Below are 14,910 nucleotides of genomic sequence, written 5' to 3'. Positions count from 1 at the left end.
GGGCAAACGGCGCCAAGCGTGCGGAATCGGCAGACGGCGACTGGCAAGCGGGAGCGCCCCCGCGGCCACCAGAGCCCCTGTGGGAGGCTCTCGAGGAAGGGTGCGCAGGGGCTTGATCTCCAGCTTTTCTGGAAAATAATTTTTTTAGAACCAGATTTTTTTTTATGCGAGGGCTGCTGAACAGGCAGGGTGCAGTGACTACATGTTCGGAAGGGCATTGATCTCCCACAGCGCTGAGTTTCTGGTGAAACGCTCACCCTCGAGACACCTATGGTGTTTACAGCAGGAAAATGGCAGCAGCTGGTTTCCTGGGCAAAAAGAAAAATCTTCCAATAAACCCAGCCATTTCAGCAAACGTGATTTTTAGCCATCCTCAGAGACAGGCTGCTTTATCAAGGAAGATAGACAAAGAGGAATGTCTGACAGGCTTTTTTTACTTTTTGATAAAAATCAGCTCAGTCCCATATCTGTACCAGAGGTTAATCAAGTGACCTGTTAAAATCATGTCCCCGGTTTCCGTTCTTAAACCAGCTGTTCCTCTTGAAGCCACCGTCACCTTGCCTCCCGCTTCCGAACCTGGAGAACCCCCGTCCTGCCTCCTGGGGGTACTCTTCCAGCTCAGGCAATTCCTCTGCCACCGACAGCTGCCAGCGCCTGGTGTCCTTCCACTGTTCCTGAAACAAGACCAATGTAACGGGACTTTATGTGCCTGCAGGTGTGTCCAAAGTACCCTGTATCATTAAAAACAACACTGAATGTAAAGGCATTTCCAGACAAATCCCACCCTTGCCAAAAGAGGTCGGCAGATCCCTCGTGGGAGACAACTCACAGTCCTGTGACAAAGGATAAACGATCGCAAAGGGACAAGAGGGAGTGAAGTCAACAGAAAACTGGTTAACTCTCAAATACACCGGAGAGGTCAAAACCCAGAGTAGCCAAAGAACACAGGATTTTGTTTAATAAAATCAGGTAATATAATGAGAACTGAAATGAGAAAGAGGCATGACAGGGTATTTTCTAATGACTGTGCTGTGCTCTTTCTAATGACTGTGTTGTCTATGCAATGTCCTTATTAAAACACAAACCTTATCCTCCCAAACCACCCTATGTTTAATCCTATATATGGCAATCACCAAATTCCAAATCACCAGGTTTCAAAGCCAATTCTGGCTACAAAAACATACCTGTATGTTACTCAGTTCGCCAACAGGGATATCAAAGCACACCCCCTATAACAGGGAACAAAAAAAAAAAAAAAAAAGAAAGAGGCATTTGCTTTCCAAAGATATATCCAAGAACAGAGACACACAACTCCAGACAGGCAGCACCTGCAACTGCTCATACACGCTAACTGTAGGAACCAGAAATGGTAGAAAGCATGATCTTTTGGGGGAAACTTTTTATAAGCTGAAGAAAAAAAAGCATTTAAAACACAAAAGCTCAAAACAAAATGCAGATTCAAATGCTCTGTGCTGACAGCAGCATTGCCTGCAATCAGCCTGTCTGTTTGAAAGTAAGACAGGCGACATTTGGCACCACAAGCTCTCTGAGGACACACTTGCACAGGAGACAAGTGTCAGGAGCCAGGCTGACAGTCAGGTGAATACTGTACCCGTCAGGTCAGGCAGGCAGTCACTGCCCTGCTCTACAGCTGTCTTTTCAATACAGTGGTATATAGTGTTAGCACAAGTTTGCAATGAAAGAATAAAGGTCACAACAATCACTCCCACTATATACATATTTCGGATGCCTTTTTTTTTTTTAGGAGAGAATTCCTGCATTATCATTTAGAAGCAATGTCTCCATTCAAATAATTGTCTTTTAAAATACTCAACTAGCTGTAAGGTGGTTTTTGTTTTGGTTTTGTTATAGTGTATACATAGACAGCAGTCACAGAGGACCTCATGATAGGTTACCATTTTCTGAGAAATGAGACCGCGTAGGGCTAGAGTGAGGTATCAACATTTGTAGACTGGTACTTCAGAACTCCTGCCTCAAATCACTGCAAAAACTGGCCATATGTGTACGCACACATCCCCCCTCCTTCCCCAAGGCTGGGCCATCTTACCGTCTTCCCCTTGAGGAAACGCATTGCGGATACTTTGGCATCTACTTCCTCACCAAGCTGTTCTTTTAGTCCTCGCCAGGCGTAGCTCATAGTACGCATTTCTATTGAACACTTTAACACCATGGTCACAAAACCCTTCAGGAAACAAATACAGAAAAACGTTTACAGGACTAAACTTGGTTGGACAGCCTGTAACTCACTAACTAATGATCCATGCAATAAGTTCTTACTGTAATGTAGTATTTAATCCTAAGAAATCAGCTTCCCAAAAGTGAAGCAACTAAAAGCCTTGTAAGAAGCTGAAGGCTTCCATCTAACCTAGGATTCCCCACTGATATAAAGGCCAATAGCATTTCTGTATTTTAGCCAGAAGTAGACACACATTTATTCAATACATACAGAAAGTTACCGCTAGAAAAGGGGTAAAAAAACCCCAAACTGACACAGTCCAGTCACATGCTATTTCCAAAACAATGTTACCACACAACGAATTGGGCCAAGTTCTCCCTAAATGCATCAGAAAAAGAAAGGGCTGTACTTTTCTTCTGTCAAGAACTCTTTGAAATCAGGTAACCACATGCTAGACTTACTTGAAATATTAAAGAAATGTAAAAGCTTCCCGGGAAGGAAAAACTCCAATAGCATGAACCAAACTATTAGCTTGTAAAATGTCATTAGTTAAACTCTCTTAGAGCATCAAAGTCTTCTGTCACTTAGATCTCTGGAGAAATTCCTTTAACTCTCATTACAAGAAAATTTACTAACTGATTTCGAGTTTCTCTGGTTTCCTGCAGAGTGGCAGTAAGAGCTGATTTCAGTTAAGGAACAAGCACCAAACCAGAAGCTGGGAATAACAGCTCTTCAGAAACCCTACTGAAAAGAGCCTGAGAAGATGGCACACTTGGACTGGATGCAAGCAATTAATTTATCCATTCTTGTTAACACAGGTATAATGTTATTTACCGCAGTTGAGTTGAGTAAGGAGCGCTGCTGTACGTAAGATGCCCCAGAAATATGGGCTAGAGCTGCAGCCAGGGCATCGACCGCCCCTTTTTCGTCTATGAGCTCTTGAGCAGATTTTCTGAAGTAGTCTACTGCAGAAGGAGGAACGGCCTCCAACAACCTACATGGTGACAACAAAAGTTCAAAAGATCAGCAAAAGCCAGTGTGAAGTGCAGTCATGTTTAAGACAGACTTCAGACAGCTTTCAAGATTAACAAATTATCTCTAAAAGCCTTGGCTATCATGCTCATGCTTCACTACCACTCATTTTACTCAACACCTTCAGAATGCTGAATACCCACCTTCTCTGTTCATTAACCCAAGCCTCTTGAAAGATGTGTTAAAAACTGAGGATGTCCAATGTGGTATGTTTGAGAGCATTGACAAAATCATCAAGAGAAGGTGCTAAAATATCAGCATTCTTCAGGCCATACCCAAGAATCTACAAAAAGTGTTGCCAGCAAGTCCAAGAATCCCTTGCTTTTACTTCACAACGAAGAGACGCAAACCACCACAATGCCACTGCTGGGCTGGGGCAAGGCACTTCTTGCTCTCAGTGCAAGCTGATTAAATTGGTTATTTCTGGGAGAGGCAATGAAAACAAGCTAGGAAACTGAGAACAGCTATTTCTCTAATGCTATTTTTGGTACACCAGCACCTCCCACCATTTTTCAGTACGCTGCGAACCCAACACATGCCCATGATCTCCTTTACGCTGGTCGAATCCTTGCTAATTATAATAATCTCTGTCAATGCACTTTCCACCAATGGGGCAGCAACTGTAAACAGAGCTGCATGGAATAAAAAACAAAGCACTTGAGAATAAAACGATACAAAGAAACACAGGACGGGGCTAGAACACCCTCACTACTGCAGAGTAACTCCTCATTATACTAAGTATTTCTCTTTACACACTGCTACTGTATCATCTGAGCAGAGAAAATCACTTTCCCCTCATGACAGTAACTCCCTGTTCCAGTATTGATTTCTGATGATATAAACAAAGGTTAATTTTTGCAAGAACTTAGAGAACGTTATCGTCTAGGAAAAGGTCTATGTTCAAGCACACAGAGGTTTATTGACATCATCTTATGCAAACAAGTCAGCATCTACATTCAAAGCAGCTGACTTCTACAACATAGGCAAAAGACATGCTCACACAGAGGTTTGATCCCTTAAAGCTTTGCATTAACTGCACTGTTGGTGGTAACATCTCTAGACATCTTTTAAGAACAGGCAAATAAACTTACTTTTTGGCATCACTACTTGAAGCTTTAATTACATCTGTAGCAGAGGGAACACCTACGCGCTTAAATGTAATCCCCTAAAATCAAGAAAACAAATTACAGTTAAAGGTATTTTCAGCACTCTACAACTCAACCCTATCTAAGTCGCATTATTGAGGCCTCTAGTTACTGTTTAGAGCATCAACATAGTCTTTACTTAATTTAAGTTATTTCTAAAGCTAGAATAAAGCTTTTAAGTTCCCGCCTTTATTATCTGGAGCTACTTTACACCAGGTTTACATGCAAATTGTAATGCAAGGCATGGTCTCCTTCAGGCATTCCTGCCACAGTCTGCCTGCGGACATCAACCGAGCACTGCCAACATGGGAAAGCTCGTGAGACATTAGAATGGGCTGATACAGAAGCATTTACAAACACCACGTATCAACATTTGAGGCCTACTAGTCTATGGGACGTGAGTGCCATACTGGACTCATAAGCAGCCCACGGTTACAAAATCTAAGAGTGGCAGTCTTCTTAGGAGCTGAATAATTTCATTAAGCAGAGGTCTGAGGTACAACTCACCGCTTTGTGCTCAACTTGTTTCAGAAGATCTTCTTCTCTTCTCTGAAATAAACAAATGCAGATCCCGGTCCGGCCAGCTCGACCCGTACGTCCAGAACGATGGATGTAGGAATCAACATCCTTCAGAAATTCAGATTAACATGAGAAAACCTTATGTCATTTAAACTGTTGACATTTATACATTGTAAGACAGAAGATCCAAGCTAGATTCTAATTCAGAAGCCTAAGGAGTGATACGTTATGTCTCTATACCCAAACTTGTAACTACACACAAACCACTCAGGTTTGTGTACACTATCCTGCCCAAGGTATGCTGCCTCAGGTTTAACAACCACTATTGACGTAAGTTGGGGGGGGGGTGTTGGTTTTTGGTTTAGTTTGGTTTTTTGTTTGTTTTTGTTCTTTAAATAAAAAGCTCCACTGGAATTTCCAAAGAAGAAAAAGGCAGCAGGAGTATTTTAGAATTGTTATGAAACTCAACAACATTCAGAAGGGATTCAGAAATGCTGAAACAACAATGTCACAAGCTATCTTACGACTTTCCAGAGTAACTGAAAACCATCACTTCTACTTTAATCAAAGCTCAAAATATAAAAGCTCAACTAGGAAATTCTAGGCCTGCATTTACAAAAAATCTGCTTCATTTGTGAATCAGAACATAATTCTGGTGAAACAAAGGAATAATCCACTGTTCTGCCACAAAAAAATAAATTACAATTTTAGTTTCCCCTAACAACTTACTTTTGGTGGTGAACACTGTATAACAAGGTCAACCTCCGGAATATCCAAACCACGGGCAGCTACGTTTGTTGCAATCAGAACTTCAAACACACCACTTCTAAAGCCTTTTAAGGTAACTTCTCTCTGCTTCTGTGGAATGTCACCATGCAATGACTGGGCATCCTGCAGTGAAACAAACCATTAGGATGTCATTTAACAGTGGAGTCTAGGCTGCAGTATCTAAAGACATTTCATCACAAAACCCAAAACATTGTGCAGAGCAACAGAAAATGATTACACAGCTGACACCAAAAAAAATATAAAGCATCCTACTTTGTGGTTTGATCCTTCTCTGGGACAATAATACTCAGAAGCAGTAGTTTTACCATAACGTTACTATTTGTAACGTACCAACAGCAGACTGTACAATTTACAGTCTGCCATGCCAACAAGGGCCTACTTCAGCTTTCACTTCCACTGGAACAAACGGAAGCAACTTTACTTAAGCAGTGCTTGTCAAGAGCTAGCAGGAGACTTTGCTCCCTTCCCTGGGAAGCCATCCCAAAACACAAAGAAGCTGAAGTGAGGTTTTCAGGGCATTCCCAAACCCTACAGGTGATCTGAACGACCTCCACTTTTAATGGGACAAGGGACAGACCCAGTGTTTGACAAGGAGAAAGAGGAGAGTCACAAGCTCAGAATTCAAACGGGTAACGTGCTAAAGCAGAACTTACTAGCATAAGAGAAAAAACGCATCACATACTGACAAAAGGACAAATTCTTGGATTTACTATGAAAGAAGTAGGGCCGACAGACAAAAATTGTTGCTGCAGGGGTTTAATGTGGATGGTATATGATATTTATCAAATACTGGGCAAACCATGTATTCCCACCACTGCTCTTTCACCATAAATTAGTATTTAGTATCAAATAGGATTGTCTCTGAAAAAAATCCAGCACCCTTCCCCACTCTCAAAAAAAGGGTGCTAATTCAAGCAAGCATAGTAAACCTGCTCAATATACCACCTGAGGTCTGAACAAGCTATTAAATGACCTTCCAAGGACAACAGGACATTCTGTTCTAGCATATTAGTTGGATTTTCCTGAATACTGACTGTTCGAAGAGTAGAAGCCATTAAGAGATGGGAATCCAAAAGCACACTAAGACAAAATGGAATATGTGTACCGTACTAGCTCCTGTTTATTACTGTTATTACTATCTCCTGGTTATTCAGCATAACTGCGTATTTTCCATTGATCCGGCCCTGCATGATTTTAAAGCCGAAGGAATAAATTCATAATCCCAGCCAAGAGGGCATTTTAATTGCAAAGCTCTACTTCTAGAAACAGCTCTCATAAGTCTTAAAACCACCCACAGAAACAACTTCATCCACACAGTTGCAACCTCATATTTATTTTAGGGCATTCAACCCCCGAATGTCTGTAACTGCTGCTCTCCGTTCAGACCCCAGTACCTGTTTGAGCGAAGCATTCATAGCCAGTTCATTTGCTTCCTTTTTGGTCTCACAAAAGACAATGGTCCGCCCGTGGCTGCCACTGTAGACTTGAATGATGTCCCCAAGAACTCCTGCTCTCTGAGATGAGCGACACTGTATAGCCAAGTGCTGTTTGGGAAAGAAACATGATAAGCATCTATGTTAAATCTAAGCCACGCACAGGACGGACAAAATGAACACAAAGATTTTTTTTTTTTTTTAAGCTTGCAAACCACTGCCCCCTTATGAAAGCTTTGCTTAAAAAAACTGTGTGTCAATCACGTGAAAAGTCCTTCCGCACTCGCATTTGTAAAGTCAATGCAGAACCCATCTCATCCAGGCCACACGCTCTCAGGACCTGCACTGCTCTGCAGCAGAATCACTCACTTCCACAGTCATGGCAGTCCTTTGAGTTTTCTTTCCAATCAGGTCAATCTGTTCATATTCATCTTTCATGTATTTTTTTGCTACATCATATACCCATCGTGGGCAAGTTGCAGAAAACAGCAATGTCTGGGGGTTGTTCTCAGAACCTGGAAGGAAAGGCCACAGATTTCAGTCATCACAACAGACTCAAACTTGAGAACTGATAAAAAACCAACAGAGTTGCTCTCAAATTGAGAGGTTTATATGTGCAATAAGTCAGCTAGAAGAAGAAAACTTAGAAGCAATGAAAACATTTTTAATATGCTTTAGACACCAAACGCAAAATTACAGGAATTTTAACTGGACCAAACTGAATCTTTCACCCTGCCTGAGAAGAAATGCAAGCCATGTTTCCAGAGCATCTGCTAAAAACGGTTTACACCATGCCTGAAGTCCTCCCGCATACCTGAAAGAACTCGTCCCAATTCCTCCTTGCCTGGTATTCCAATACTAACTAGCTGTGAAAAGTAGGGCTATGTGCAAAGGAAAAAGGCAGGCTAAAAAGGAAACTGCAGACCGGGGCGGGGAGAATTATATAACAAGACAGATTACCCCAGGTACAAACAGTTTAACAAACAATATGTTGAAAAAGTTTAACCTACCTTCATAGCTCCACAGGATCAGACAGAAAGAAACACAGGTTGCAAAAGAACGCTATTATTCCCTACAATTTATTTTGCAGTTATGAAGAAAACTTTTAAGATTGAATAATTATGACAACTCTTCCAAAACCTATACATATTTCCTTTTTTAGAAGATTATCTGTACTTTTTAGCTGTCAGGACAAAGACCAACTCTGCAGAAATGGGGAGAATGTTAACAGTCAAGTAAAAATGACTGTGGCTGTAGAGGGTCAAACCTAAGACCCATGAAGCTCATATACTCTCTCCAACAGTAGCCAAGTGCAGTTAACAAAGATGTGAAGAAACACTGCCAGCAACCAGCTTTTTGTGGCTTCCAGAGCCAGAAGTGATACCTTTGCTTTTAGTAATCCTTGGTATTTCTACTTCCAGTAATTCAGTCACTTTTCAAAACTTTTGGCATTAGTGCAACGTGGCAAGGAACTTCATGCTATTAAAATAACCTCCTCCTGCTCCTCTGTACCTGCTCTCTGGTGGCTTCGCTGAATGCCCATTACATCAGAAAAAAGCAAATATTCCCTAGTTGTCAACTTCATGTGATGACAAGTGTATAGACACATCACAACGCTAACCCGATGCTCAGTCACCTCTCTCAGGATGAGGAACACTACGGCTTAGGGAGTTGGGTTGAGTTTGTTGCTTTTTTGCCTTCCCCCCCCCCCAACCCCGAGATGCCATTCCAGCCCTTCAGCCATCTGTCACCTTGCTTTGAACCTTTTCCAACTCTACCTTGCCCTTTTCTCTGAGGTCCAATACTAGCATCGCACAAAGGATTCAAGTTGAGGGTGCACCAGCAGTTTTCAAAGTAGTATAATTGTGTTTTCTGCATTGTCCTCTATTCCTTTCCTGATGTCATAATTTACCTTTTTTATAAGCAAATCCTAAGATTTCTTCCACTTGTTCAGCAAAGCCCATGTCTAACATGTGGTCAACTTCATCCAAAACAACATGCTTCACACCGGAAAGTTCCAGCTTGCTATTCTGAATGTGATCTTTGATCCGTCCAGGAGTTCCCACTAGAATATCAATGCCACTTTTAAGGAGATCAACTGGAAGACAAGAGAGAAAAACAAGGAGAGTGTCAGAATGCTAAGAGGCAACAACGTAAAAAGCTACCAGTATACAGCAACACTTCTAATTTTGGAACGAAAAAACTACTGCCTTTCACTTTAATCTCCGAATAAAGCACTACATCCAGCCCGAATAACAAATAAGTAAACTTAACAGTGGTCCAAGTTGCTCTGTCAGGAATACCAGCTAAACCACAAGCAAAGTTACAGTAAGAGATGCCAATTTCTAAGCAGCAATGAGCTGGCATTAGAAACCTCCAGAGCTTTATCACAGAAACACAGTTCAGTTTTTCAGCTAAATTCTTTTTCACAGCTACCTCCGGAGAGAGACAGAGCCACACACACATACACGGTTTTCTCTTTTCCTTGGACAGTCATCTAGTCCCAGTATATGTCCACACAAAACCCACACAAACACACAATAAAGAAGAGACTAAAAGGACCAGTCACTTTGCAGACCTACAACCATTCTTTTAAATAAAGATTTATTGGAACTAAAATAATTCAACCCAGGCTGTATGCTTCCTTTGAAAGCAATATCATGGTTCCTGATTGAAGTGAAACTCCGAGGGGGGAAAAAAGCCAGTTTTATTCATGGAATGCATTTAGAGAAAGTCAACTGCAATCCAGTTGTAATTCCTTCGCGTTTACTTACGCTGTGCTTTATATGGAGTTCCTCCATAAAAACAAGCCACTGACAGTTTCCTGGTGAGATTCTTGAAGTCTTTGGCGACCTGAGTGGCCAGTTCCCTGGTTGGAACAAGAACCAGCACCTGGAGGGAGTGAAAAGAGACAAGAATGCAGCTGTGCTTGGGAGAGGGTGCTAGGAGAAAAGGGTTTACGTCGTGTTAAACCGCTTGTACACCCATTCTTATTCTACACTTGTTCCAGAGGTGCCCACACCATCCCAGGAATATTTCCTGCCACCTGGCATCTGCACATCACAGCCTCATAGCCAGCAAGAGGAAACAAGGCAAAGCATTACAAGATAACCGAGACGTAGAACAGCGATATTTTTTTTCTTAAGCTAATGGCAGATAAAATAGACACTTCAGTAACATTACCAAGGACAACAAAGGTGCAGTTCAGCATTAAAGAACAGGAACAGTCACTAAACAATTTGGAGCACTAAGATCTTAAAAGATACATAGCATGACGGACCGCAGCCATATATCCTCCTTCTCCACCTAGCTGCCTTCCTCCAGTATCTATCCTTCCACCCTCCATTTTAAGAACAAAATGATAAAATAAAGAGCTGAATTCTTCTCTAGAAATCTTTCACACAATAAGATTTTAAAACTTACATCACTTTTTAAATTAATAAAATAGAAGGATGAAGCAGGCAACAGATGTGCAGACTATAACAGCTTTTCAGCCTCATGATAAATATATATGCTTCATTTGCATGGGAATATGATATCTGATCACAGGTACCTGGTTACCAATTCCATCTCACGCTTAAGTAGAAATGTAAACATCACTTGCATCCATTGAGTCTCCAGACATGAAGGAAAAATAAAAACTCAAAAGCCTTCAGTTATCACCATGGAATTTATAGTGAAAAACAATCTCAGTGAACAGAAACAAGTCCAGCTGACTCAACCACTACCTGAGAAGAGGCAGGGGATTCAACCCCAAAGCCACACGCTAACTTCCTGAGGACAGCAGTTTCCTAACTAAGGTCACAAGGAACCCTAAAACTGAAATGTGTTATCACTGTGATGCTACAAAACCTCTGTCACATTGTAGCTCCTGATCTGAGGAAAGCATTCAGTATTACCAACACCAATAAAGGAGAAAGAAGTCCCAAAAAAGTCCCCAAAGCAATTACAAAATCACTTTGGAAAACTGCCATATTCTAAGGTTTTGGTGTTAACCCTTAAGTGGTAACTTACTTTTGGTGAACGGCCTCTTCTTCCATCTTGGGAGACACTCTGAAGTTTTTCAGTCAGCGGAAGAGCAAAAGAAAAGGTTTTCCCCGTTCCTGTTCGAGCTTGAGCAATTACGTCTTTGCCATCATATATGGGCTGAAAAGTCTTCACTTGCACAGGGAACAGGTATTTTACACCTCGAGCTGTAAAATAATCCAAAGAGGTTTCATTGAAAGGTGCTGATTCTACTGCAAGCTGAACAAACAATCAGAACTCCTCATATGTAACTAGCCCGAATATGTAGGACACATCATATCAAATCCTATACACAACAGAAGGTGCAAGTTAGAAGAAATACACATTTCTGTGTTTTCTCTCCTACTCTAGATCAAAAACTATTCCCCCTTAAACACACACCTGAGTATTCACAAAAAAATAAAGCCTTCTTTATGATGTTTGGCATAAGATAACTGGAGGGAAAAAAAAAAAAAAAAGTTTTTTCTGATACAACCCAAGATTTTGTGGTAGCTTGCTTTTGAGGGCAGGGGAAGAGGTGAGGGTGTTTATTTTAAGGTATTCTAAAACTTGAGAGAGATTTTGCACAGTGGAAATGAAACAATCCATCCAAGAGGAACTTCTGAGCAAGGCAAATGTAAAGCAACCAGGAGAATTTTGTCTGGGAAAGAAGAATCGCACAGTTTCCCAACACAGAGAACAAGAACTCCACAGGGGTTACGTCCACAGTAAAACTAATCTAGAAGAAATATGAAAATGCCTGGGAGTATGAGAATAATCGGAGACAATCTGTTCACAGGAGACAAATGGTCATCATATAGGAAACACCATTATGCTTATTCAAGAAGTGATATTGTACACAGCAGGTACCAGAATTAAAATAAAGATACAGAGTAAGTAAAATGATGCTGATGAGAAGAAAAACACAGTCTCTAGAATGTGTATGTAGGAATAACCACACCATGGAAGAATAAACTCGCCTAAACAGAACTTGAAATGGAACAAACCAGAAACTCTGTTCCTACTAACAACAGTAGATTCTTTGAATCCACAGCGACCACTCGTGTGTGTTCTTACTCCACAATAAATGTAAGACGGTTTAGGACAATTTACCCTTGGGTTCTGTCTCTGCTTGCACGGGTAAGAGAGTGCAATTCTGGACAAACATTTACAGAAATTTCTTTTGCCACATTAACTAACCTTTGAGAAGGTTGATGGTGTTTTGGGAGAGAGGAAAATTGGAGAAGGCGCCTTCTTTTGCTTCTTCTGTCAGCTCCTAACAGGATAAAAGGAAAAAAAAAAAAAAAAACAACAAACTTATTACTCCTAGGAGATGAGCAAATAACGTACCCTACATAGGCACACAAGAAAAGCTGTGCATTTACTTTATCGTTGCAGTTTTACCAGCTACCACCTTTCTGTTTAAAGGGAAAGAAAACCCTTGCGATGCAGGTACTTCACAAACAAAAATATCATCACAGTGTAAAGTGGGAAATTTGAATCCAGCCACCCTGTATTAGAAGACAAGACACACCGACACAGGCTGCACCAGTTGGCGTGGCAGAATTCCTACAAGCGAATCCTGGTTTTACATCAGTCTTGAGTAAAGACTTCTTGCCAAAGGTCTTCCTGCTCTTGTTACCTGCAACAACTTCTACAAAACCACAACTACTGCTACCTCATCCCTAGTTCAGATATAGCCGCACTACCTATTAAGACCCATGGCAAATGAAAGGGAACAACTGCCCCTTCCATGTGATCATACCACATCGTGCGCATATGCTTGGCAAGTCAGGAAAGGGAAACTACTTGTTAAAAACCTTAACTGGAGTCCACTGAAATCATTAGAAAACTTTTTCATGGCAAAACGTATTTGGTATCACAATTCACTGTGTGAAGCAGGAATTTCCCTCTAAATCACACCTACTCAGTATGCCACGCAAACAGCTCCTTAACTTTGCACACCATTAGATGCTTACTTAAAACTCACTATTTAGCTTCTACTTCAAAGATCCAAGAGATCACATCATTACACCCAATGTACAAAAAGCACTCTCTTGATCCACATTCCCATCTTAAAGCCGAGAGAGAAAACTACCCACAGAAGGCCCTACACAGGGGAAGGCAAGCTGCGGGGCCCTCTCATACGTGTGGGTGAAATCTGAACAGGAAGAACTCCAGAACAGGGAATTAATGAGGATAATCATGACCTTCCCCTACAGGACACCTTGCCAAATAGTTCTTCAAAGGGCCTGCCAGGACGTAGGAGAGAAAGCGCTGTCACAGCACAGAGCGATGCACACTGCTGGGACGGTGACTGCCTGTGCAGCAGAGAGAAACCCTTGTACTGCAGGACACAAAACAAGTTGCCACACGAAGATGAGCTAGCACATGGCAAGTGCTTCCTGCTGGCCAGCCTCCTCCGTTGCAGGATAAGCTCCTCCGAACGGGTTGGCATTTACCACGAAGGGGAAAGAACAAGAACGAGAGATGGCTGCCACGTGTTGATGCATGTACTGCTGTGCTTCCCTGAGCTCGGGCAGAAACGGGCATGGTGCCGGGCGCTCCCAGATCCCCAGGAGCCGTAAATCTAAGGGGAACAGCGGCAAATGCTGCCTATGACCGCAGCCTAACGCTCCCACCGCCCTCACACCTCAAACCTCTGCACAGCACCCACAACATGTTATTAAGCCCGCTCATTACCAGTGGGACTTTAATTAGGCAAGACAAAGGCTGGCTGGCAGAGCGTTACTACCTCCGCGTCGCTGTCCTGCTCTCCAGCGGCCGCGTCGCCGGATGCGCTCTGGGCTGCCGGGGACGTCACGTCGGTGCTCACGGCGGAGGAAGGTTTCACCGTACGCTCGGAGCCATCGCTCTCTCCTGCCAGACCGCTGCTCTTCTCCTTGACTTTTTTTGTCTTCTTGGGCAGGGGGGGCTCAAGGTCACCGTCGCCCAGCCCGCTCTCCTCAGGCTCGGCCTGCTCGCCCTCCGCCTTACCGCGCCGCTTCAGCTTCTCCCGCCGCTTCAGCTTCTTCTCCTGGGTCTCCTCCTGCTGAGGGAAAGCAGGCGTTACACGGAGGAACCGCCTCCCTCGCCCGCTCCCTCCGACAACGCGCTGTCGTTCGGCTTTAACGCCTGAACCCCGGCGCCCCGCGGCCGGGGACGCGCCGCACAAAATGGCCGCCCCCGCGGCAGCACGTGGCGCGCGGCCGCCCGCTCCCGCGCCCGCTCCCACCTTGACCTTCCTCCGGCGGCCGCGGCGCAGGGACTCGGCGCCCGCCGGCGCCTGCGGCTCGGCGGGGCTGGCGGCGGGGCCGGCGGCGGGCATGGCGGCCGGCTGCTCCCCGCAGAGGTGCGCGGCAGCGCTGCCGCCCGTCTCGCAGCGGCGGCCCCAGGAGCCGCGCCCCGCCCCGGCGCGCAGGAAGTGAGGCGCGGCCGGCGGGCGGACCGGGCCGCGGGGCAGCGCCGCCGCCAGCAGCAGCAGCGGGCCCGCACCGGCGCCGGGCAGCCAGCACAGCCGCCGCCGATCGCTGACCGGGGCCGCCGCCCGGGCCGCGGGGAAGCCGAGCCGCGCCGCACGGCCCCACACGCCGCCCATGCAGCCGCTGCGCCGCCGGCCCGGCCCGGCCCGGCCCGGCCCGCCCCTTCCGCCGCCGCCGCTGCCCGGGCGGCCCCTTCCGCCGGCTTCCCCCGCGCCCCCGGCTCCCGCCGCCGCGCTGCCAAATCCAGTAACCGGGCTGCTGCCTCCCACGCATCCACACCTGCACAGCCATACCTACCGCACGTAAAA

At 44.3% G+C, this 14,910-nt stretch overlaps 1 protein-coding gene across 2 annotated transcripts; it reads right to left on the bottom strand.

Annotated features, from left to right (window-relative positions):
- Positions 1-3: 3 nt before the first annotated feature.
- Positions 4-14,718, bottom strand: LOC309589675 (nucleolar RNA helicase 2-like; the record flags this gene model as incomplete). Of its 2 annotated transcripts, none has more annotated exons than XM_082310115.1 (16): positions 4-308; positions 493-674; positions 1,185-1,229; positions 2,069-2,203; positions 3,032-3,191; positions 4,321-4,394; positions 4,882-5,001; positions 5,623-5,784; positions 7,077-7,226; positions 7,485-7,630; positions 9,028-9,213; positions 9,890-10,007; positions 11,130-11,308; positions 12,321-12,396; positions 13,876-14,169; positions 14,356-14,718. In XM_082310115.1, the coding sequence occupies 16 exons, from the start codon at positions 14,716-14,718 to the stop codon at positions 278-280; spliced, it is 2,421 nt and encodes an 806-aa protein (XP_082166241.1). In that variant the 3' UTR covers positions 4-277. The 2 variants fall into 2 exon arrangements, with proteins under 2 accessions (XP_082166241.1, XP_082166242.1); XM_082310116.1 differs by having other exon boundaries at positions 55-308; positions 13,876-14,172; positions 14,356-14,505.
- Between the last annotated feature and the right edge of the window lie 192 nt (positions 14,719-14,910).

Source organism: Platalea leucorodia, assembly GCF_965183815.1.
Source record: "Platalea leucorodia genome assembly, chromosome: 4".
In the NCBI taxonomy this organism is placed as follows: Eukaryota; Metazoa; Chordata; class Aves; order Pelecaniformes; family Threskiornithidae; genus Platalea; species Platalea leucorodia.
Note: the sequence above shows the minus strand (reverse complement) of the source record. Positions and strands in the feature narration are given on the sequence as shown.